The 21,511-nt window shown below is 37.6% G+C and overlaps 4 protein-coding genes across 4 annotated transcripts in view; 3 read left to right on the top strand and 1 right to left on the bottom strand.

Annotated features, from left to right (window-relative positions):
* LOC104742908 overlaps nt 1-1,475 on the bottom strand; it is a 4,614-nt gene extending 3,139 nt beyond the window's left edge. The window contains exons 1-4 of the mRNA XM_010463990.2: nt 1,282-1,475; nt 794-1,192; nt 610-700; nt 39-513 (exon numbers count right to left, since the gene is read on the bottom strand). Coding sequence (XP_010462292.1) covers nt 39-513; nt 610-700; nt 794-1,192; nt 1,282-1,350 — 1,034 coding nt within the window. The 5' untranslated portion in view covers nt 1,351-1,475. The remainder of the gene's footprint in view (nt 1-38; nt 514-609; nt 701-793; nt 1,193-1,281) is intronic.
* On the top strand, nt 10,749-11,692 carry LOC104742909 (protein LURP-one-related 2-like). Its single transcript, XM_010463991.2, has 2 exons — nt 10,749-11,138; nt 11,238-11,692. The coding sequence occupies exons 1-2, from the start codon at nt 10,842-10,844 to the stop codon at nt 11,595-11,597; spliced, it is 657 nt and encodes a 218-aa protein (XP_010462293.1). The 5' UTR covers nt 10,749-10,841; the 3' UTR covers nt 11,598-11,692.
* Nucleotides 14,035-15,028, top strand: LOC104742910 (protein LURP-one-related 2-like). Its single transcript, XM_010463993.2, has 2 exons — nt 14,035-14,444; nt 14,534-15,028. Exons 1-2 carry the CDS (start codon nt 14,118-14,120, stop codon nt 14,888-14,890), a joined length of 684 nt encoding a protein of 227 aa, XP_010462295.1. The 5' UTR covers nt 14,035-14,117; the 3' UTR covers nt 14,891-15,028.
* Nucleotides 18,404-21,237, top strand: LOC104742911 (translation initiation factor eIF-2B subunit alpha-like). The gene is made up of 5 exons (XM_010463994.2): nt 18,404-18,912; nt 19,964-20,116; nt 20,200-20,341; nt 20,454-20,695; nt 20,789-21,237. Exons 1-5 carry the CDS (start codon nt 18,490-18,492, stop codon nt 20,993-20,995), a joined length of 1,167 nt encoding a protein of 388 aa, XP_010462296.1. The 5' UTR covers nt 18,404-18,489; the 3' UTR covers nt 20,996-21,237.

Genomic DNA, 21,511 nt, shown 5'->3' on the forward strand with positions numbered 1-21,511 from the left:
GATTTTTACATATTTTTATCAAGATTTTGGTTTCATACCTTTGACAAAACTTGATCTTGTCGTCTTCGTCATCCCACAAAACAGCTTTAGATTCAGAGACACTTCTCCGTAACTCACTCTCCATATCGAAATGTCTTAAACTCTTTGATATCTCTTCCTCTTCTTCTTCCCTCGAGTTCCAATGACTCGTCACCGAGTTACCATACTGACTCGCTGTTGACCCACTGAGTCGAAGCTTGTCTGCGAACTCTGAGATGTCTATAACGTTCTTGGTCTCCGTCAAAGGACCGGACAGTTGCGAAGGCGTGTTGTGTCTTGCCGGAGACGTGCTTTTGAACGGCGTGTGACATCTTGAAGTCGCTAAACTCCCGACTGGTGTCATCTCTGTTCCGATGTCTCTGTGTTGAGTTTGAGTTTGAGCTTCTTCCTCGTACCGGAGAAACTTGTCGGAATCTTTGAATATAAACCTTTCCGTTGATGGAAGAATCTGTTGCACTTCGTTTGCTAACTTATCTAAAAGAACACAAAATCCAAAACTTAACTTTCAACTCATCAAAAAGATCAAAACTTTTCAAGATTCTATTAGAAAAAGGTGTCTTCTTTATATACCTTTAAGGATAAGATCTTGTGGAGATAATGAGACAGATCCATTGAAACATTCTTCTGTAACTCTAGATTTCTCTGAGTATACAACTTCCACCTGCTCAAAAAAACCATTTCTTGATTTCAGTTTACTGATACATTCTCGTTTAAAGATTTGAACTTTTATCCAATATGTTATTGAGAGCAAAACCTGGTGTTTAAACCCATCAAATTGAGTGCTTTTAAGGGAATGTGCTGGAGAATCATGACCAGAGGTGGTGACCCATTTCTCAGCATCCATCCATTTAGAAGGGAAGTTTCTTCTTCTACCAGAGACATTGCTACTGAAACTGAAGACTCCTCTACCTGGAGTACAAGGAGAATCCATTAACATCACTCTTCTATTCCCACTGCTTCTTCCTTCTCCAATGCTCTTTTGTGATGAGAAACTTGGTCTTCTTTCGTTTACCATCTCACCGCTGCTGCTACTGCTTTGGTTTGATGAAATTGGCACTGACTTGATGAAATCTGAAGTTTCCTTTAGATTGATTCTGCTTGTAATTAGTGAGTCTTCTGCAAATGGGTTTGTGCTAACATTTGAGTTTTTCTCCTGAAGAAAACAAAACAAACAAAGTTCAAGAACACGAGTAAAAGAGATGCTTTTGAGCAGTGCAATCAAAATACATTGCTTTGTTTTACCATATTATGAGGAAACAGAAGCTGAGTCTGGAGATGGATCTTATTGTTATTGTTTCTTGTGAAGTCCATGGAGTTCTTCTCTCTTTTGTTTTGTTTCTAGTACTACTTATTGTTGGTTTAATTTGGTTTAATTGTTGTGTGCATCTCATGGAGTTGTTATATTGTTTTTTGGAAGAGTGATGATGAAAGAGAAATTGTAGATGTCTATAGAAGGAAAAAGGCTTGACCAGTTTCTCATAGTAGACCATTTGTTTAAAGGGTACTAGTTTCATGTAATAGAGTACACATTTACCTAATAAAAATGACCTACAAACAATGTTTTGAAACCCGGACCGGATACTGAACCGGGAAGGCCATCGGGTCACCGGTTCACTGGGTCAACCCGGGTTGACCGCGGGTCAATAACATATATATATATATATATATATTATACAACTTATAAATATCAATTTATTTTAGTAATTTTAATATATGTAACAAATTTCAATTCCTAAATTTTAAAAAGTGTTTACTCGTTTAATTTAATACAGTAAAAACTAAATAAACATATTTAAAATTGTTGATTCTTGGTTTTTTTATATTTAACACCATATTATATATATATATATATATATCATAGGTGGATATGTATAGCACTTAGTTTTAGTAGGATCTAACCAAATAAAAAATAATATTATTATATAGTATATTGTAATATATAGTATTAAATTAAAAAATGGTTTTTTATCTCTCTTCTTAATTGTCTAAACTCGAACAACAAAAGAAAAAAAAATCAAACCCTCGTCTCTTCCCTTTCCTCTTCTTCCTCACTTCAACTGAAACCCAGAACATTGTTTTTTATCTTTTTTTTTGCAGAAAGACTAATAGATCTGTTCGAATTACATGTCAAAAGCATTTGATAAATGAATCTCAAAACCCGGCAGGTCGATTAATTAAGCCGGGTCGCCGGTTTTTACCGAGTTTATCCGGGTTTATCCGGTTTTTGTAACATCACGGTTTTAGAGCTAAACCCAGACCGGCATAATGAACGAGTCGCGGGTTAACCGGTTCGACCGGCCGGTCTGGTCAGGGTCTGAAAACACTGCCTAGAAATTTAAAATTTGAAAACTTTAGGAAGACTTTTGGCAACTTTTTAATAAAAAATTTCTCTCCCAGGCACCTTTCCCCATGAGAATAAAGAGGAATGTCGAACTCTTTTATCCGAATCTCACCTACTTTTTGACTACAAAAGAGGTAATATCCAGCGGATAAAAGTAGCATGCCTCCCTTCGGCGACGTGCCTTGAGCTCTTCCGGCAACTCTTTCCTCTTGAAACGACCTTCCCAACACTCTCTCTTGAGGATCCACCACTACTATTATCATATTTCCCTCTGTCTCAACGGCTTTGAAAAATGTCAACCCGAATCCTTTACCACCAAAAAGGTAAAGGTCTGGAAAATGGTTTCTCCCCTCCACCCTGTAAACACATCCGGGCTCCTGAACTGGACACTACGGAACTGGAAGAAGCAAACTCTCTAACCCTCATTGGCCTTCTAACGAACCCTGCAACACAACGTCTGTGGTCCCTTTTCCCTTTCCTGGCCAACAGATGGAACCTTAAAGGCAAAGCCATGGGAGCGGACCTGGGAAAAGGCGTTTTCCAGTTTACTTTTGATTTTGAGGAGGATCTACCGAAAGTTTTAGAGAATAGACCTTACCACTATGACCAATGGATGGTTATAATCCAGAGATGGGAACCAGTAATCTCAGAAGCTTTCCCTTCCATGATCCCCTTTTGGATTGACGTACAAGGGCTACCAAAACACTACTGGTAACCGGAGATGCTAAAAACTATTGCAGAGGAACTAGGCGAACTCCTAGATCTGGAACTGACAACCTCCACTACAAAGATTAAAGTTTTAATCAATGGCTTGCAACCTTTAACCAAGGAGACTGTGGTAGAATTCTCAGGAGGAGGAGAAGCCCTGATCCATCTGGAATACAAGGGACTCAAGAAGCATTGCACCTACTGTCTCCGACTTACTCATGAGGAAAAGGACTGTCCGGGTCTGAAGAGGGACTTACCTGGAAAAGAGCATCATTCGATCACCAAACCCTCCTCATCGATCCAGCCATCAAAAGCAAATTATTACCTACCAAAAGACAACTTTAGGGCTCCCACTCCTTCAAACTCCCATCATCACAGTGACTCCTCACGCCAACACCGTCATGCTCAGAGTAGATCATCTTTCCGAGGTTCCTCCAAAGAACGATACTCAAACCAACTGAACCACATAAGAGAGAGGACTAACCATCGTACCTATGAGGAAAGGATGGGGAACCAAAACCTCAGAGTCTCAGGATCTTTAAGGACCAACTCTTTTGGGTACCGTTCTTTTAACTCTCCAAGATCTCCCACACGCAGGCCCCTATACCGAAGTGAAAAAGTTCGTCACAACCATAATCAACACAGTAATTACCAGTGGTGAGAAAAAGGCTCAACGAACCCTTACTTGGGAGGAAATGTCTGAAACTTCTAGACCACGACGCCCACCACTTGAAAGGATATCACATCCTGAACAACCTTCCCTGGCCCCAGAGAGAACTAGAACACCTCCTACCACGGAGAACATTATGGGAGAACTCAGAGAAGTTACGGTCCAATATGTTACCTGTGCGGACCCCACTGAGAGCTTGGTGCGAAAACAAAGGGTGATTCAAGGGGAAAGCCGAGGGTTGATGGCAGACACCGCTGCAAAAATCTTAGCGTCACACAACCCTGGCAATCCGGTGCAACAAGATCCTACACCTCTGGAGCCAATGGAACCTGCACTTTCAAACATATTGCAAGAGCATGATGAGCATGTGTTGCCACAAGTTGAACCCATCAGAAACTCACCTACAAACAGGAAAAGAAGAGGCCGACCACCAGCTAATAAACCATCTGAAAAAACAACCAACAGAAGTCCCATGAGACTCATAGGAGCAAAGTCAAGCAAGAGAAATAAAGCAAATATTCAACTCTCACCAAAAGTAAGATCTTCGACTGGCAGATCCTCCCCTAAGGGGACAAATCCCACTAAACAAGCTGGAATAAAAAGAAATCACCCTACCACTGTCCAAAGGCCCCAGTTCGAGAAAGGGGAACCGTCTACGGTAGCCCAACCCCCTCCAGCCAAGATTATCCCTGCCATAGTGAAGAAGAAGGTGGATTTTCACAATCCACCTCCTCCTCTTCCTTAAAGATCACCAGCTGGAACTGTTGTGGTATTGGGAACTCCATGACAGTTCGGCGTCTAAAGGAGATCCACAAATCTGTGGATCCATCAATAATGTTCCTCATGGAAACCAAGAACTCTGATGAAGTGGTCAAACTAGCGATACAAGACCTTGGTTTCCATGGTTTGAAACTAATATCTCCACTATCCCCGGGAGGAGGAGGACTAGTGCTCCTCTGGAACTCTGACATTGATCTCCAGGTCATCTCTGACAGCCCAAACTTCATAGATACTTTAATAAAGGCGGAAGGACGCTCTTTCTTTGCCACTTTTGTTTACGGGGAACCTGATAAGACCAAGAGAAAGGCTGTGTGGGATCAAATATCGCTTCTTGGCCAAAACAGAAATGAACCTTCGTATCTAACCGGAGATTTTAATGAGATTATCGACTCATCTGAAAAAGTGGGTGGACCTCCTCGACCCGGAGGCTCTTTCATTGAACTCAGGACCTTTATGTTTGAGTGTGACCTTTATGACCTAAGCCACTCCGGAAATTTCCTGCAGACTAGATAGAGCCATGGCAAACACTGAATGGGCTCTATCTTACCCCTCGGGGAGAAGCGAATACCTACCCTTTGAAGCCTCGGACCATCGACCTCTGATCACGTATTTTGATTTGAAAAGGAAAAAGAGGAAAGGCATCTTCAGATACGACAGACGGCTCCGGAAAAACCCAGAGGTTACACAACTGGCCTTCATGAGTTGGAACCCTACAGTCTACGAAAAAGTTAAAACTAAGTTAGATAGATGTAGGGATGCTATTATCAAATGGAGCAGAGAAAAACACCTAAATAGCCAACTGAGGATTAATGATCTAAAAGGTAAACTGGACAAAGTTATGTCTTTACCAGATACTGAAGAAGAGGTAATAACCTCGATTTCTAAGGAGCTACAAAAATCGTACAAAGATGAGGAGGAATTCTGGAAGCAAAGGAGTCGTCAGCTTTGGCTCTCCCTAGGCGACCAAAACACCGGCTTCTTCCACGCAATCACTAAAGGTAGAACAACTGTTAACAAGTTTGCTGTTCTGGAGGATGATCAGGGAACTGCCTTCTATGAGGAAAAGGATATTCTTAAAGTGATCACTGAGTACTACCAGCAGCTATTCACTACAAAACCAGGAGAGATTGAGTCAACAATTGAGGAGGCTATAACCCCATACATTTCAGAGCAAATGAATACAAAGTTGATCGAACTACCCTCAAGCCTGGAAATTAAAAATGCGTGTTTCTCCATCCACCCGGACAAAGCACCAGGTCCGGATGGTTTCTCTGCTTGCTTCTTCCAATCAAACTGGAAAACAGTAGGTAAACAAATCACCTCTGAGATCCAAAACTTCTTCTCTTCAGGGAGACTGCCTACCAACATCAACACCACTCATGTTCGGCTCATCCCAAAGATCTCCAGCCCTACATCAATGAAGGATTATCGTCCCACTGCTCTCTTCTCTGTTTATTACAAAATAATATCGAAGATCCTTACCAATAGGCTGAAACCTGTCTTTCCATACCTTATATCAGAAAACCAATCTGCATTGGTGCCTCATCGAGCTATAGCAGACAACGTTCTTATCACTCATGAAGCCCTCCATTACATGCACACCTCAAAGGCAAAAAAGAATTGTTATATGGCGATAAAAATTGATATGAGTAAAGCATATGATAGAGTCGAGTGGGATTTCATCGAAGTAGTAATGAGGAAAATGGGATTTCACCAAACCTGGATACAGTGGATAATGCAGTGCATTACTTCGGTGTCTTATGCCTATCTCTTGAATGGCACAGTCAAGGCGACCCACTCTCCCCTTTCATCTTCATCCTTTGCAGTGAAGTACTGTCTGGAATCTGTAAGAAAGCAATGACAGATGAGGATATCATAGGCATAAAGCTTGGTAAAAAGAGCCCGCGGCTAAATCACTTACTCTTTGTCGATGATACCATGTTCTTCTGCAAGGCAAACCAAAAAGAATGCACAGGACTATTAAAGGTACTCCAAAAGTACGAGCAAGCTTCAGGCCAAATGATAAACCCCCAGAATTCTACCATTACTTTCTCTGCAAAAACACCACAAACGCTCAAAACACAAGCACAAATCCTTCTGGGAATAACAAAAGAAGGAGGTTTAGGGAAGTATCTGGGACTACCAGAACTCTTTGGGCGTAAAACCTATTCACGATCATCGTAGACAAGATCCGAGAAAAAGCTAAGAGTTGGTCGTCAAGATTCCTATCCATTGCGGGAAAGATGATCCTACTGAAGTCTGTCTTAGCTGCGATCCCCACCTACACGATGTCATGCTTTAAGCTCCCTGGATCACTCTGCAAATGAATATAGTCAGTCTTGACAAGATTTTGGTGGGATTCTTCCCCAGAGAAGAAAAAGATGTGTTGGATTTCTTGGAGGGAACTTACAAAAGCAAAAGGGGTAGGTGGTCTCGGCTTTCGTGACATACAAAGCTTCAACGATGCTCTCCTAGCAAAACTAAGTTGGAGAATCCTTACTTCACCAACCTGTCTTCTAGCAAAGATCCTCCTAGGGAGATATTGTCACTCTACACCTTTCCTCGACAGTGAACCACCTACAAATACATCTCATGGTTGGCGTGGAATTTGTATCGGAAGAGATTTACTAAAAAAACGCCTTGGGAAAGTCATTGGAAATGGACAAGATACTTCTTTATGGAGAGACCCATGGCTCTCACTCGATTCTCCTCAAATCCCTGTCGGTCCTCCAACGGAAGAGACCCATAATCTCCAAGTGTCACATCTCATATCCCCGGACCTTGCTGAGTGGGATAAAGAAAAGATTAGACTCCTATTACCAGAACTGGAAAACGAGATCCTCGATATCAAATTAAGTAAATAAGGAGCAAAGGATGCTTACGTATGGCTCGCCACAAAAAATGGGACCTATATGGCCAAATCAGGCTATTATGAAAGCATCAACAAGCCTGACCCGATCACTACTTCACCACTTCCTGCACCTAAGGAATTTGATTGGTCAAAGAACATATGGCACCTGAAAACCTTACCAAAGAACAAAATCCTACTCTGGAAAGCGATGAAGGGCGCCCTACCTACAGGGGAAAACCTACAGGCCATGTCAATCAACTCTGAAGCAAAATGCCCATTCTGTGGACAGGATGAGTCTACTACCCACCTCTTCGTTAAATGTATTTTTGCTTCCGAGGTTTGGAGATGGCTCCCTTCAAAACCCCATTGGATCTGACTTCTCTCCAGTCGATTGGAGATCTGATTGAAAAATCGAAGGAGCTAATCTGTTTACCCCCGTGTGGAGTAGGAATTGGCCCGCTAACTCCCTGGATTATGTGGGCGATCTGGATCTCTCGGAACCATCTGATCTTTAATGAAAAGAGAACATCCCCACTCCAAACTTTAACTTTCGCTATTAAGTTGGGGCGTGAATGGTGTGATGCCCAGGAAACACCTCCACCATCCCTTCCGCCATCAATACCAAGACGATATCGTATCCTCCCTTCGGAATCTGACACGGTTAGTTGTCAGGTAGATGCAGCCTGGCACAAGGAATCCAAATCTGCAGGTTGTGGCTGGATCTTCAGCAATGACTCCATTTGACAACACTGCAAACGGTCGATAGCCATTTCCCACACTCGATCCCCACTTCTCGCAGAGGCATCTGCCTTGCTCCATGCCCTTCAAGATGCCCACACCCTGGGTCTCCCTAACCTCTCAGTCGCTTCCGATTGCAAACAATTGGTAAAAGCCATCAAATCGGAGACTCCACCTTTGGAACTCCACAGGATAATCTTTGATACCCTATCTCTATATTCTTATTTCAATCGCATAAACTTTTCTTATGTCTCTCGAGGATGTAATCGGACAGCTGATGGGTTAGCTAAGCATACCCTCAAAACTCTTGTACCGATATCGAGTTAACTGGGTTTTATTCTCAATCAACGGTTTGCACAAAAAAAAAAAAGAGTACAGATTTACATTTTTTATTATTTCTTTATTTTTTTGTTCTTTCATTTTCAAGTTGTTGTTTTATACTACTCTTTGGATTCTGTTCTGAATCACTATAAAATGACAAAATTTGTGTACAAAAATAAAATAAATATATAATAGAACGGCTAAACAAACAAACAAACAAACCAGAAGAACTAATTGTAAAAACAACATAAGTTTTTCTGATTGTTTAAATTATGGATTAAATTAATTAAACTGATATAAACTCATGTTTGGCTCTAAGAAAAATGAATGTAAATTATTATCACTTTAATCGTTTTATCATCTTATATACACAGAAATACAGAATCATGGGCTTAAGTTTTTTTTTTTTTTTTTGCTAATAATGTTAATATCATTAAAATGATTATACTAATAGCGGTTCCGCTATTTTCTTTTTAAATTATTGTTGTGTTTATAAAAACAAGAACTTTAACAAGTTGAGTTATCCATGCTTGGCTTATTATAGGATACATCAAAGTGCACTACATAGATTTGGATGGTAATCTAGAAAGAAGAAAGAACTGGAGGAATAGGTGAAGAAGATAATAGTAGACGTAGAGTATAGAATTAGAGTAGTACATAGAGTGGTCATGGTTCATGGACTCTTTCACTCTTGGGAGAAGTACGAATGCATCAAAAGATGTGGCTCCTCTGTCTCCTATAATTTGGTGAAGTCTCTAATCTCTATTATTCGTATAATATAAAATCATAACTACTATTATACTAAGGCCCATGAACTATATTAAAGAGTGTAAAGGCCCACAGAGTGGATCTCACATGTTTCAAACATTTTTGTTTTCACATTTATTTTCACATGTTTCAAACAAATTTACAGTGAGTGACAATTGTTTTTTTAATTGAAATTTTATATGTGAACAAATAAATATTTATTGCTAACTCCTTATGATATCTAAATTTTATATCAAAAGCTTATATTAGAAGAAAAAAACACCAAAACCACAATTTCGAAATAGTAATAAACAACAAATTTTAAGAACTAATGTGCTAATCCATTGTTTCATTACAATATTTATCAACATATACCATATTGGACGTCGTCCTGAAAGAGTAATTGATGAATAAAACATTGGGGGGGAGTTATAAATAGCATATGGATCGAGTAACTTGAATCAAATGAAATTTCATTTCATATATAAGTCAAATGATTAGCTGCAAAAAGAGATGATCCAGTTTGATGCATCTCCCCCATCCCAATTCAAGTTTGACATGTATATGTGTCTTTTCGTCAAACTCTTGAGTAAATTCAACAAGTTGTTGGGAGCCACCTTCCATGACGATCCAAAGGATTCCACTTCCACTACAGTACCAAAGGCTTTATAATGCGTGAAGAATAATAAAAACTTCACCATCAAGAGCATTCACGCTCTTTCCAATAGATGTATTTCTTGTGAACATGAAGACAGCCGACTCGTCTCAAGCTATATCTAACATGCATGAACATCGAAGCATTTGCTCCTTTGAAATTGCCTTCCATTAGAAGGGTGGTGCCAAGTTGTATAATTGCTCGATTCGTTAATGTTGTAGATCACCTCGAGTCTAATCTCCTCGAATATTCATCTTTGTCAACTCTTTTGCATCGTCTCGTGCCTTTCTTACATCCGCCTAGCAGATATTAATTTATATAATGAAAAATCAAGTCATATATATCTTGATTTACAAAGAGTTCAGATAAGCCAAAAAGGCGAAAGCAACAATTCGACATTGTCTTCTAGGTTACAACAAGTGTGGTTAAATTGATCATGATATAGCGGGAGGTTGGAGCCAAAGTATGTGTCCAGTTGTGAAGAGGACGTGATGAATTGTCTCCCTACCTTGGCAGCATCGTTGGGAACGTGGGGCCAATGGGTATCCTGTAGAACTTGTTCTTGTGCAGTATCATTTCAAGAAACTGACAGCATTTATTAAGCAAAGAGAATGCAAATGCAATGAACCGAAATCGTAGACCAATTCTAAGCATATAAACTAATAAATGAATCTCTATTTACTATATATATTGAATGTGCATGATATATATTTCTCTATTATTCGAATCTCACACGTGACAACGACCTTTACGTACTGTATGTACGTGTTAAAAATAACTATGTGAGATATATGTTTTACATGAATTCTTATCTCACATATTCAACATGTGGATGAAGGAAGACCTTCGTATTGATAAAATATCTATTTTTTCATGATAAACCATAACCTGAATTATATATATATATATATATATATTACTAGTAGAAGATATAAATACGAAGAAGCTAACTATACTATCTATCAGTGCCACAAATAAAGTTTTTCCATATATGCAGATATATAATCCGATTTCTCCGGTGAAAACCATGGTGAAGATCTACCCTCACCTGGCGTTTCCGGTGGATTCGGGTGTAGTAGAAGTCAAGAATATTATGTACTTAACGAAGGAGCAAGAGAGTTTCACGATTTGGATGAAGTCTTTGGTGTTCCATAGCAAAGGCTGCACGGTGTTTGATTCCAAAGGAAACTTAATCTATCGAGTGGATAACTATAACTCCAAGACTTGCGGTAATGAAGTTTACTTTATGGATTTATGCGGCAAAGTATTGTTTACTTTACGTCATAAGGTATATATAGTTAACACTTCATCAATGTTTTTATAAGAAATCATAAGTTTATTTTATTTTATTCTACTTTGAGATTAACTTTTTGTTATGTGTATATAGAAACTGGGATTATTCAAATCTTGGGAAGGATATAACTCAACCGGGACGACAAGATTTCGACTAAGAAAGAATTTCAAGATTTTACCAAGAGATTCATCTTCGTCTTACAAAGTTGTAATGGGATCGCGCATAGCTGATGGTGATCAACAATCTTGGTATAAGATTGTAAACCGTGGATCGGTTTTTGCAATCGAGGATGGATCGGGAAGAGTAATAGCAGAAGTTAAAAATAAGCAGTCGGATATTAGTGGTATGGATCTTGGAAAAGATGTTTTAACAATGATGGTGGAGCCACAAGTAGACCACTCTTTAATAATGGGTATTGTTATAGCTTATAGTCTTACCAAATGTAAATTGTGATAATTATATGGGTGAGAGTGCAACTTTAATCAGGTGATACTCTTATATATAATGTTAAACGTTGGCATAAACCTAAAGTCTCTCGCTTAAAATGAGAAGCTCGGCGTCGTTCATCCTCGACTGATAGAATTATGAAATATGTTCATTCTGTTTCTATTTGCTTAGATCTCACTTACAGCAGATATATAATTATAACTAACTACTCTATAAGTACATTGAGTAGTTAGAGAGAAATAAAAATATTTTCGTGATACCACCACCAGAGCTAGTTTCAAGGGGCTGTTCGTCGTTATCCTGACCATGATGACTCGGTTTCTCCAGTAGCGGAAAGACCCTTTTGTGATCTGTGTAGGGATGCATGTATGTAACTAATACTAGTCAACGTACCAATTCCACAATTAAGTCATTTTTATGTAAACAATAACTTTAACTATAGCTGAGTAATTAACCATGCTTGTATCAAATTTGGATGGTAATTAAGGAAGCATAAATAATTGGAATTGTGGGAATTGGTGAAGAAGATAATAGAGTAAAACTGTAAAAGTAGAGTGGTCATGGACTCTTTGGCAGAAGAAGTACGAATGCATGAAAAGATAATAGAGGTGAAAATTATCATCATACGAATTTATTAACGACAATGGGCTCAGATTGTAATTTGTAATAGCTCATTCATAATGAGTAATCTTATTTCAGGTTTTTAATGGACTTGTCCATTTCGGATGGGTTCGTATCCGTTCTGAATAATCCATCCCATATTTGATTTTTATTTTTCAAAAAATTATGTAATTTAAGAATATTTATGAAAATATTTATAGGACAAGATACATGTATTATTTTGAATATTGTTTACAAAATTAATGAAAAGTTAGATAAGTTTTTCTGACACACCCGTATCGAAAGTGACCTTTAATTTATCTATGCTGAGAATTTGGATGATAATTTTAGCTGCTCAATTTTTCTGAACTCGTTTCATTTACCCATGATTTTCTCCCCGTACTTTATCAAAAGTATGCGGATAATGTTTTTAGATATCCAATTTACCTGTTCTTAATTCTTATATGTTGTTTTTTTATGTTCACATATCCGAAATGAACACACCTTAAATTAAGTTTAACGACAAATAGTAATTTTATAAGGAGGTGAGTGAAAAGATATTATTTTTAAAAAATTTAAAAAACTGATCTGAAAAAGTGATTTTTAGTTTCATATACTATATTTTATTTTCACGGGTTTCGTATGATAAGTTTTTGCAGATTAAAAATCTTTGAACATGTTGTATGATCCGCCTAACATGGTGGGTTTGAACTATAGACTCAACACTAAAACTATTAGTTTATTTCATATATTATATATTTGTAGTCATAGTTTGGAAAATTAACTTATAAATTATTTAATATATGAACTATAAAATATTATACATACTACAACACATTCTTAATATTCCAAAAAAAAAATTGTATACACATAAAAATATACACTAACATACCATATATGCATATACCTCTGTTTAATTATAGAAAACAAAACTAAGTGTTTTAAAATTTTATATTTTATCTAATAATAAATTTAATGTAATTAGGTTATAAACTAATTAGTAAGAAGAAAAAAAACATTCAAAACAAAATTATAAATTAATTAGATAAAAGGTAATTAATTGGGAATTTGAAAACTAAATAAATTAAAAATTATTATTTAAAATACAATAATTTATAATTTGATCTCGCCGTGTACCGCGGGTGAAAACCTAGTAGAAATTTACATAATTTTCTTAATTTGTGTGCATTATGTCAAAATTGACACTCTTTGTGAAAAATAGAGCAGTAATTTCTTACATTTTAGTTTTTAAACACATTAAAACACTCAAACACATAGACTGTGACATTTTTCAATTATTGTTTGGGTATGTAAATAAATTAAAACTACTTTTTCTAGTGTTCTAGGGGATAAAACATATGATATCAAATTTATTTACAAATATAGAGAAAAAAACCCTTAAATTTTGCAAATATAAACAAACAATAGAACTTACAGTTGATCTGCTTGTCAAAAACATTCTTTTGTGCAGTATCATTCCGATAAACTGTCAGCATTTGACAACGGATAAAACACAAATACAATGGACCACAACCGAAGACTGATTCTAAGCCTATCAACTAATAATTGAACTTATCTTATTATATTGTATGAGCATTTTTATTTATGCTTTCTCACTATGATTCGAATCTCACGATCACATTAGTCACGTTACAACGACCATACATGTGTTAACAAACAAAAAGGACCATACGTTTGTTTTTTGTTGTTTAATAGAGAGGAGAGGACCATACATGTTATTGCTATATGATTTTCTCTGTTATTTTTATTTGGTATCTCACATTGAACATGTGGACGAAGACCTTCGTATATATATTTTCTAATGAGTCATGATACACTCAAGAAACTTCATTACTACTACTAGATCGTATAAATGTCGAAGAAGACATACTATTATTCAATGCCAACCACAAAGTTTTTCAATATATGCAAATAAACAGTCGAACGATCGAGACCAAAGTTCCAATTAACCGGACTTTTTCAGCGAAGAACATGGTGAAGATTCATCCTGATGACAAGGCATTTCCGGAGGATTCTGACGTCGGAAAGGACAAGGTTTCGCCGTACTTAACGACGGATAAAGAGAGTTTCACAATTTGGATGAGATCTCTTGTGTTCCATAGCAAAGGCTGCACAGTTTATGATTCCAAAGGAAGCTTAATCTATCGAGTGGATAATTATAACTCCAAGAGTTGCAGTGAAGTTTACCTTATGGATTTATACGGCAAAGTCTTGTTTACTTTACGTCAAAAGGTAAATTTAATAAAGCATTTCATTGTTTTTATGTGTCTTATAAATTTTGTATATATATTTTTTTAACTCTTTTCTTTTCTTGATTATAGAAATTGAGATTATTCAAATCTTGGGAAGGATATAACTCAACCGGGACAAGATTTCGAGTAAGTAAGAACTTCAAGATTTCATCAAGAGATTCATCTTCATCATACAATGTTGTCATGGGATCGCGACAAACTGATGGTGATCAACCATCTTGCTATAAGATTGTAAACCGCAGATCGGATTTCACAATCGAGGATGGATCAGGAAGACTAATGGCACAAGTTCAAAAGAAACAATCGGATATCAAAGGTTTGGATCTTGGAAAAGACGTGCTAACAACGATGGTGGAGCCACAAGTTGATCATTCTTTAATAATGGGTATTGTCATAGCTTATAGTCTTCTCAAATGTAAATTGTGATCATTTTTGGGTGAGATTGAACTATTTTGTAAAGTTTAGGGTAGTAAATAAAAATATACAAATATTTGAAGAGCAAGATGTTAATATCTTTGTTAATTACAGTTTTAGGGGGGTGTATTGGATAGAACATTTTGGATGATTTTGTGGGATTCAGAAAATTTTAGATTTTGAGAGATTTGAGAGAGTTTCTAGAATATTTGGTAGAATTTTAAAAAGTTATTTGTGATTTGGTGAGATTTAAAAGAAAAATTTTGGGTGATTTTAGAAGATTGTTAGACAAAAAATAAAAAAAATTGGTTTTACTGTTCTAACACTTCATCAAACGAAACAATAGAGAGCTCAACACACAGGTCTAACTCTCTTTACCTAGAAGTGAAGATCAGCTAGTGAAGATGTCGTCAAGAATGCTGTGAAACTCAAGGCACCACTTGTCATCATCCTTTATTGATCTTTGATTTGATGAAATTTGAATAAATAAACGAAGGTGAAAGAACGACGTGCTGAGGGAGTGGTCCTCAAAAGCTTTCGACTCTGTGCAATGGAATTTTCTACTTTCCACCCTGAGAGCTATGGCTTTTCCTGAACAATATGTCCATTGGATACAAACATGCATCACCTCCGCTTCTTTTTCTGTCCAAGTAAATGGAGAACTAGCTGGTTATTTTGGGAGTTTGAGAGGATTGCGGCAAGGTTGCTCTCTGAGTCCATACTTATTTGTCATCTGCATGAATGTACTATCTCGTAAACTAGATGTAGCTGCTGTGAATAGCGATTTCGGATACCACCCCAAATGCAAACAGATGAAACTCACACACTTATGCTTCGCTGATGACTTGATGGTGTTTGTGGATGGAACCAAACAGTCGGTCTCAGGTGTTTTGCGGGTGTTTGATGATTTTGCAACACATTCGGGTCTGCATATTAGTATTGAGAAGTCCACTATATACAATGCTGGTATCCCTCCACTCCTCAAAGATGAGATTCTCCATGAATTCCCATTTGCTTCTGGTTCTTTACCAGTTCGGTATTTGGGTTTGCCACTTCTGCCACGAAGGATGACCTCAGGAGACTATCTCCCTCTCATTGAAAAGATTCGCATGCGAATAGCCTCCTGGACGGCTAGAATGCTTTCTTTTGCAGGTCGATTACAGCTAATTAGTTCTGTGCTTTTCAGTTTGACAAATTTCTGGATATCAGCTTTTAGGCTCCCTAAAGCTTGTATCAAGGAGATTGATCGATTATGTTCAGCTTTCTTGTGGTCTGGACCCTCTTTGAACACAAAGAAAGCAAAAGTCGCCTGGTCAGAGGTCTGCTTACCAAAGAGTGAGGGAGGATTGGGGCTACGGTCACTTGAGGAAGCAAATAAGGTTAGTATGCTCAAACTAATTTGGCGAATCAGTTCTGCTAGAAATTCTCTCTAGGTTGATTGGGTGAAAAGGTCCCTCATTCGAACGGGTTCTTTCTGGGCTGTCAAGGATAATACAACCATTGGTTCTTGGATATGGCAAAAACTACTGAAATATAGGACCCTAGCAAAGCGGTTCTTAAAGATGGAAGTGCATAATGGTACATCAACGTCATTCTGGTTCGATAACTGGAGTCCACTTGGTTGTTTACATGATACACTTGGTGACCGGGGTTTTATAGACCTTGGTGTTACAAAACTAAGTACTATGGCGGATGTTATGAATATGCATCGGAGACGTAGACACCGATTCCCTTTGTTTGTTGCAATCGAGGAGGCAATTCAGAAGCAGCAACTCAGTCGCTCTGACGATGTGTATGACATACCACTATGGAAAGGGAAAAACGATTGCTACCGCAAAAGTTTCTCCACCAAAGATACTTGGCTCCACATACATGCAACACACCCGCAACTACCTGACTATAAAGCAATCTGGTTCACACATGCTACTCCAAAGTACGCCTTCCTTCTCTGGTTGATAGTCAAAAACAGAGTCGCAACAGGTGACAAAATGCAGCAATGGAATCCTCAGGCAACCGCAAGCTGTATCCTCTGCAATCATCCGCAAGAGACAACAGAGCACCTTTTTTTCAAATGTTCATACTCAAAGCTGGTGTGGGACGGTTTAATACAAAAGCTACTTGCTGATAATTACACAAGCCATTGGAGGGAGGTCATCACTCTACTTACTGGCAACGCTTTGGACAAATCACAAAAGTTCATACTCGGTTATGCTTTCCAAGCAGCCATTCACTCGCTCTGGAGAGAAAGAAACGGACGACGACATGGAGAAAGCTCACTAACACCAGAGCACTTGATCAAGCTTATAGACAAGAATGTTCGAAACAGATTTAGCACCCTACCCGGCGGCCAAGACAAACTCATCCAAATTTGGTTTGCAGCAAGATTTACTAAAATGAATTTTTAAAGTTTTCAACTATTTTTAAAGTGTTTCCACACATAAACTTTGTAAACCGTTTATTTTTCTTTTGAATATAATTTAACATTAAATTCANAAACGAGCAAGAAGAAAAAAGAGAAAACACATATGACGTAACGATAATGATGATGTTGCTGTTGTTTTCTTCTTTTGCTTTTGAAAAAATTATATGGCAACAAGAACAAAAACTAGCAAGTGTTCTCATCCTCTCACTATGAGGCCTGAGCAATGTTATAATTCTATAGAATCTTAAAAGAAACATAAACGCCGAAGTTAGATCATTGATGACTTGATTCAAAACAACACGATTAGAATGCATAATTAATTATAAGAATCCTATGATGATAAGAAATTAAACAAACATGTAAGATCATCAAGAAAATAAGCTCTAGTTCCTAATTCTTCTTGTCTTGGTCTATCTCTCTCCTCCTCATATTCCTTCCCCTCGCCAAAAACCCGACTCAGTGGCTTCGGAAGCTTCCTCCAATTCATTCCGGTGCTGCGCATGGCGTGAAATCTCCAACCATCCGACCGAACATCGAAGACAACTTCAACATAGAAACATGGAGACGAGCATAAACAAAATGGTTAAGAACAAAAGACGATAGGATCATGTATCAATTCGATTATTGGAACCATTATCATTCTCACAATCGAACCTCCGTTCTAATCAATTGATCCAAAATCTATTGTATTTTTTGTGTGTTCGAGATTGATGAACAGACGACGACCGATGATGAAAGAGAATGCTCCAATTTTTTTTATCATTTAAAAAAACAAATCCATCAAAATCACATCTCTAGTAGTGAGATTTTCTCATCCGTATTTTCAACTAAAAAAGGTATTGAAAATCACCCAAAATCAGTATCAAGAGGATTTTAAAAAGAATTGTTAACTTTTGAATAACAGTGAATTTGATAGGACTTTTTGAAATTATTAATTGAATAACATTCACATTTGAATGATTTAGCAAAATTTCAAATTTAATAACATAGAATTTGAGAAGACATTTAGAAATCCCTAGTTGAATAACATGTGATTTTAATAAAAATCCAAAATCATATAAAATCTCTAATTCAATACACCCCTTTAAGTTCTTAAAGCTAATCAAAACGTTACTAGAGGCATAAAACCTCCGAGTCCAAAGTCTCTAGCTTTTGAAATTTGGGATTTTTATTTGAAGAAATCACAAAAATGTGGAGAAGCTCGGCTTCGTTCATCCTCGATAAGCATCTGAACAACAAACCCATTTCTATAACTCATTCAATCGACTCTCCTCCTCCACCATCTGCTTCAATGGCGGATGAAAACCCTAACCCTAATCCTATTTCGGCTTATTACGAAACCAGGGCGGCGCATCATGGGATCGTGACTAGCGAGTGGTTGGAACAGGCGCAAGCGGCGGTTCAACGTTACCCTGATCGTGAGAACTCTGTTTCTCCAGTTTCTGGAAGCCCCTTTAGCGTGATTGAGGAGTTTAATAGTTGGAGACAACAGCCTGATTTGGCGGAGGCTGTTGCGGCGATTCGTGCTCTTGCGGCTGTTATTAGGGCTAGTGAAGCGACTACTATGATGGAGCTTGAAATTGAACTCAAGAAAGCTTCTGATACTTTGAAAGTAAGAGTCTTTCTTCTTTGTTTGGGAATTTTGGGTTCTGAGTTTTGAATTACTTGGTGTTGGTATAGCTTTTTCGTCTTGGATTCAATCTTTAGTTAATATGCTTTTAGGTGTGCTACTTAGCATTGAGTATTATAGTTTTTTTGGCCTCATGCCCTGACAATAACTTAGGTTAGTAATTGTGAACTTGTGATCGTGGCATTGCATTGACTTGTGGAGTTGTGATATGTGTATTCTACTTGGCATAGTAATTTATGAATGCTAAGTAGCATCTTTAACGGACATGCTATTTAGTTTTTGCAACTTAGAATTGATTATTTTGACGATAACTTAGGTTTAGCTTGTGGGTAAATGGTTGACACTGCATTGGCCTTGTAGCGTTGTGAACTATACTTGGCATATATATGTCTGAATAATTTTTGCATTCTGCGAGTTTCTTGATCGTTATGACACTCTACTAGCTCTAAAGAGAAAGATAGGTTGAAAGTTCTATCTTTCCGGATATCTTGATGGTGTGCTTCTGGTTATCCTTTGCTTCCTCTGTGATGCTAGATTTCTTTGAAATATTCTGTTTAGTTGAAAATGAGCGACTGGTGGTTTCGTTAGTTTTGAGTGTCAGATGGTATCTTTGAGTTCTGCTCAACTTGTAGCATTCAGTTTTAGACGAATATGCTATTAGTTTGCAACTTAGCTTTGATTATTTTGAGATATTTTCGGTTTAGCTTGTGGCGTAAATGGTAGATTTGATCATGGGCTTGCATTGACTTGTAGAGTTCTGACATGTACTTGACATTTCTGCAATCTGCGAATTACTTGGTAGTTAAGACTCTCTGGTGGCTCTAAAGAGAAAGATAGGTTGAAAGTTTTATCTTTGTGAATGGTGTGTTTATAATTGTAATTTATATCTTCTTTGATTTTTGAAATATTCTCTCTATGGAGATGGGGGATTGATGGATTTCGTTAGTCCTGAGTGTCAGATGGTATTATTTGAGTAGCTTTCAGTTATTCTGGATGTAGAACTCTAAAATGTAAAGTTGTCTTCATGTTTCAGGCATGGGACACAACGTCTATATCCCTAACAGCAGGATGTGATCTATTCATGCGCTATGTGACTCGAACATCTGCTTTGGAATTTGAAGACTTCAACTCTGCAAAATCTCGCGTGCTTGGACGTGCTGAGAAATTTGGGGAAATATCTTGCAAGGTCAGTGGTTTTCTTGGAATGGAAATTGCATACATAGATGAAAATGTAGAAGAAGAGTTTAAACAATAATTGCATTTTTGCAGGCTCGAAGGGTAATTGCAATTCTTAGTCAAGATTTCATATTTGATGGGTGTACTATACTGGTCCATGGATTCTCCAGAGTTGTATTTGAAATACTAAAGACATCAGCGCAAAACAAGAAACTCTTTAGAGTTTTGTGCACAGGTGTTTTTCTTAGAACTCTGATATCAATCGTGTCCGTTATTTCTAGTCGTCTCATTCTGATTTTCCTAACTGACAATCACATTTCCGTGGCACCCATGGAAACAAACTCCAGAGGGAAGGCCAGATAAAACAGGTGTCCTGTTAGCTAAAGAGCTTGCAAAGCTTGATATTCCAGTGAAGCTACTGATAGATTCAGCTGTGGCCTATAGCATGGATGAAGTAGACATGGTGTTTGTTGGAGCTGACGGAGTAGTTGAAAGTGGCGGGATAATTAACATGATGGGAACATACCAAATCGCCCTCGTTGCACACAGTATGAACAAACCAGTCTATGTAGCGGCAGAGAGTTACAAGGTAACCACTCAAACTTTATAAATCTTTTCAATGTGGTTACAGAAACACCAGTGATTCATCATCCTCTTTGTTCTTTTCTTGCAACGGCTGCAGTTTGCACGGCTCTACCCGTTAGATCAAAAGGACTTAGAACCGGCCTTGCGACCTAATGATTTCAATGTTCCTGTTCCTCCTAAGGTTGAGGTAGAAAGATCTGCAAGGGACTACACTCCTCCTCAGTACTTGACTCTGCTCTTCACTGATCTTGGTGTTCTCACTCCATCTGTAGTAAGTGATGAGCTAATTCAGCTTTACTTGTAAGTAAGTAAGGCTGTCTTCTTCTTCTTGCTAACGCTGGTCAGGAAACTCTCATTTTTTTCTTTGTATAAAAAACAGTAACACCAATTTTTGGCTATACAGACACATAGTTTGTCTCTGATTCTACTGCTTATGCACAAGTTTTAGGTAGGAGAGATATCTATGTTACTTGTAATCTTTACTCAAAATTTACCTCCCAAGTTTCAAGTTTTCTGGTATTTGTTTTTAATTTATTATAAATATATTCTCTCAACATTTTCAAATGTTTGGTACAAAAAAGGGTGATATTTCATCAATTATCGTCATACGATTGATATTGAAAAGTTGAAATTATTGTAGTGAAGTGATAGATGACCTATATAGTATGATGATATTATGTTTAGAAAATGAAAGCATGAGAAACGTGATTGAATTAAAAGATGGATGGTAACTTCTTACGATTATTATTTAGACACTGCGTCCAAGTAAACTCTGATTGAATGAATATTGTAAAGCTGTTGACCAAAAAAAAAAAAAAAA

The sequence above is a fragment of the Camelina sativa genome, chromosome 14 (genome assembly GCF_000633955.1).
Source record: "Camelina sativa cultivar DH55 chromosome 14, Cs, whole genome shotgun sequence".
NCBI lineage: Eukaryota > Viridiplantae > Streptophyta > Magnoliopsida > Brassicales > Brassicaceae > Camelina > Camelina sativa.

What these genes read in the sequence shown, in the direction of transcription:
- LOC104742909 (XM_010463991.2), top strand. Translation starts at nt 10,842, where the DNA reads ATGCAGATATATAATCCGATTTCTCCGGTGAAAACCATGGTGAAGATC. An exon ending in TGTTTACTTTACGTCATAAG is followed by an intron (nt 11,139 to 11,237) that starts GTATATATAGTT and finishes ATGTGTATATAG; the next exon opens with AAACTGGGATTATTCAAATC.
- LOC104742910 (XM_010463993.2), top strand. Translation starts at nt 14,118, where the DNA reads ATGCAAATAAACAGTCGAACGATCGAGACCAAAGTTCCAATTAACCGG. An exon ending in TGTTTACTTTACGTCAAAAG is followed by an intron (nt 14,445 to 14,533) that starts GTAAATTTAATA and finishes TCTTGATTATAG; the next exon opens with AAATTGAGATTATTCAAATC.
- LOC104742911 (XM_010463994.2), top strand. Translation starts at nt 18,490, where the DNA reads ATGTGGAGAAGCTCGGCTTCGTTCATCCTCGATAAGCATCTGAACAAC. An exon ending in TTGGGGAAATATCTTGCAAG is followed by an intron (nt 20,117 to 20,199) that starts GTCAGTGGTTTT and finishes GCATTTTTGCAG; the next exon opens with GCTCGAAGGGTAATTGCAAT. An exon ending in TAGCGGCAGAGAGTTACAAG is followed by an intron (nt 20,696 to 20,788) that starts GTAACCACTCAA and finishes CAACGGCTGCAG; the next exon opens with TTTGCACGGCTCTACCCGTT.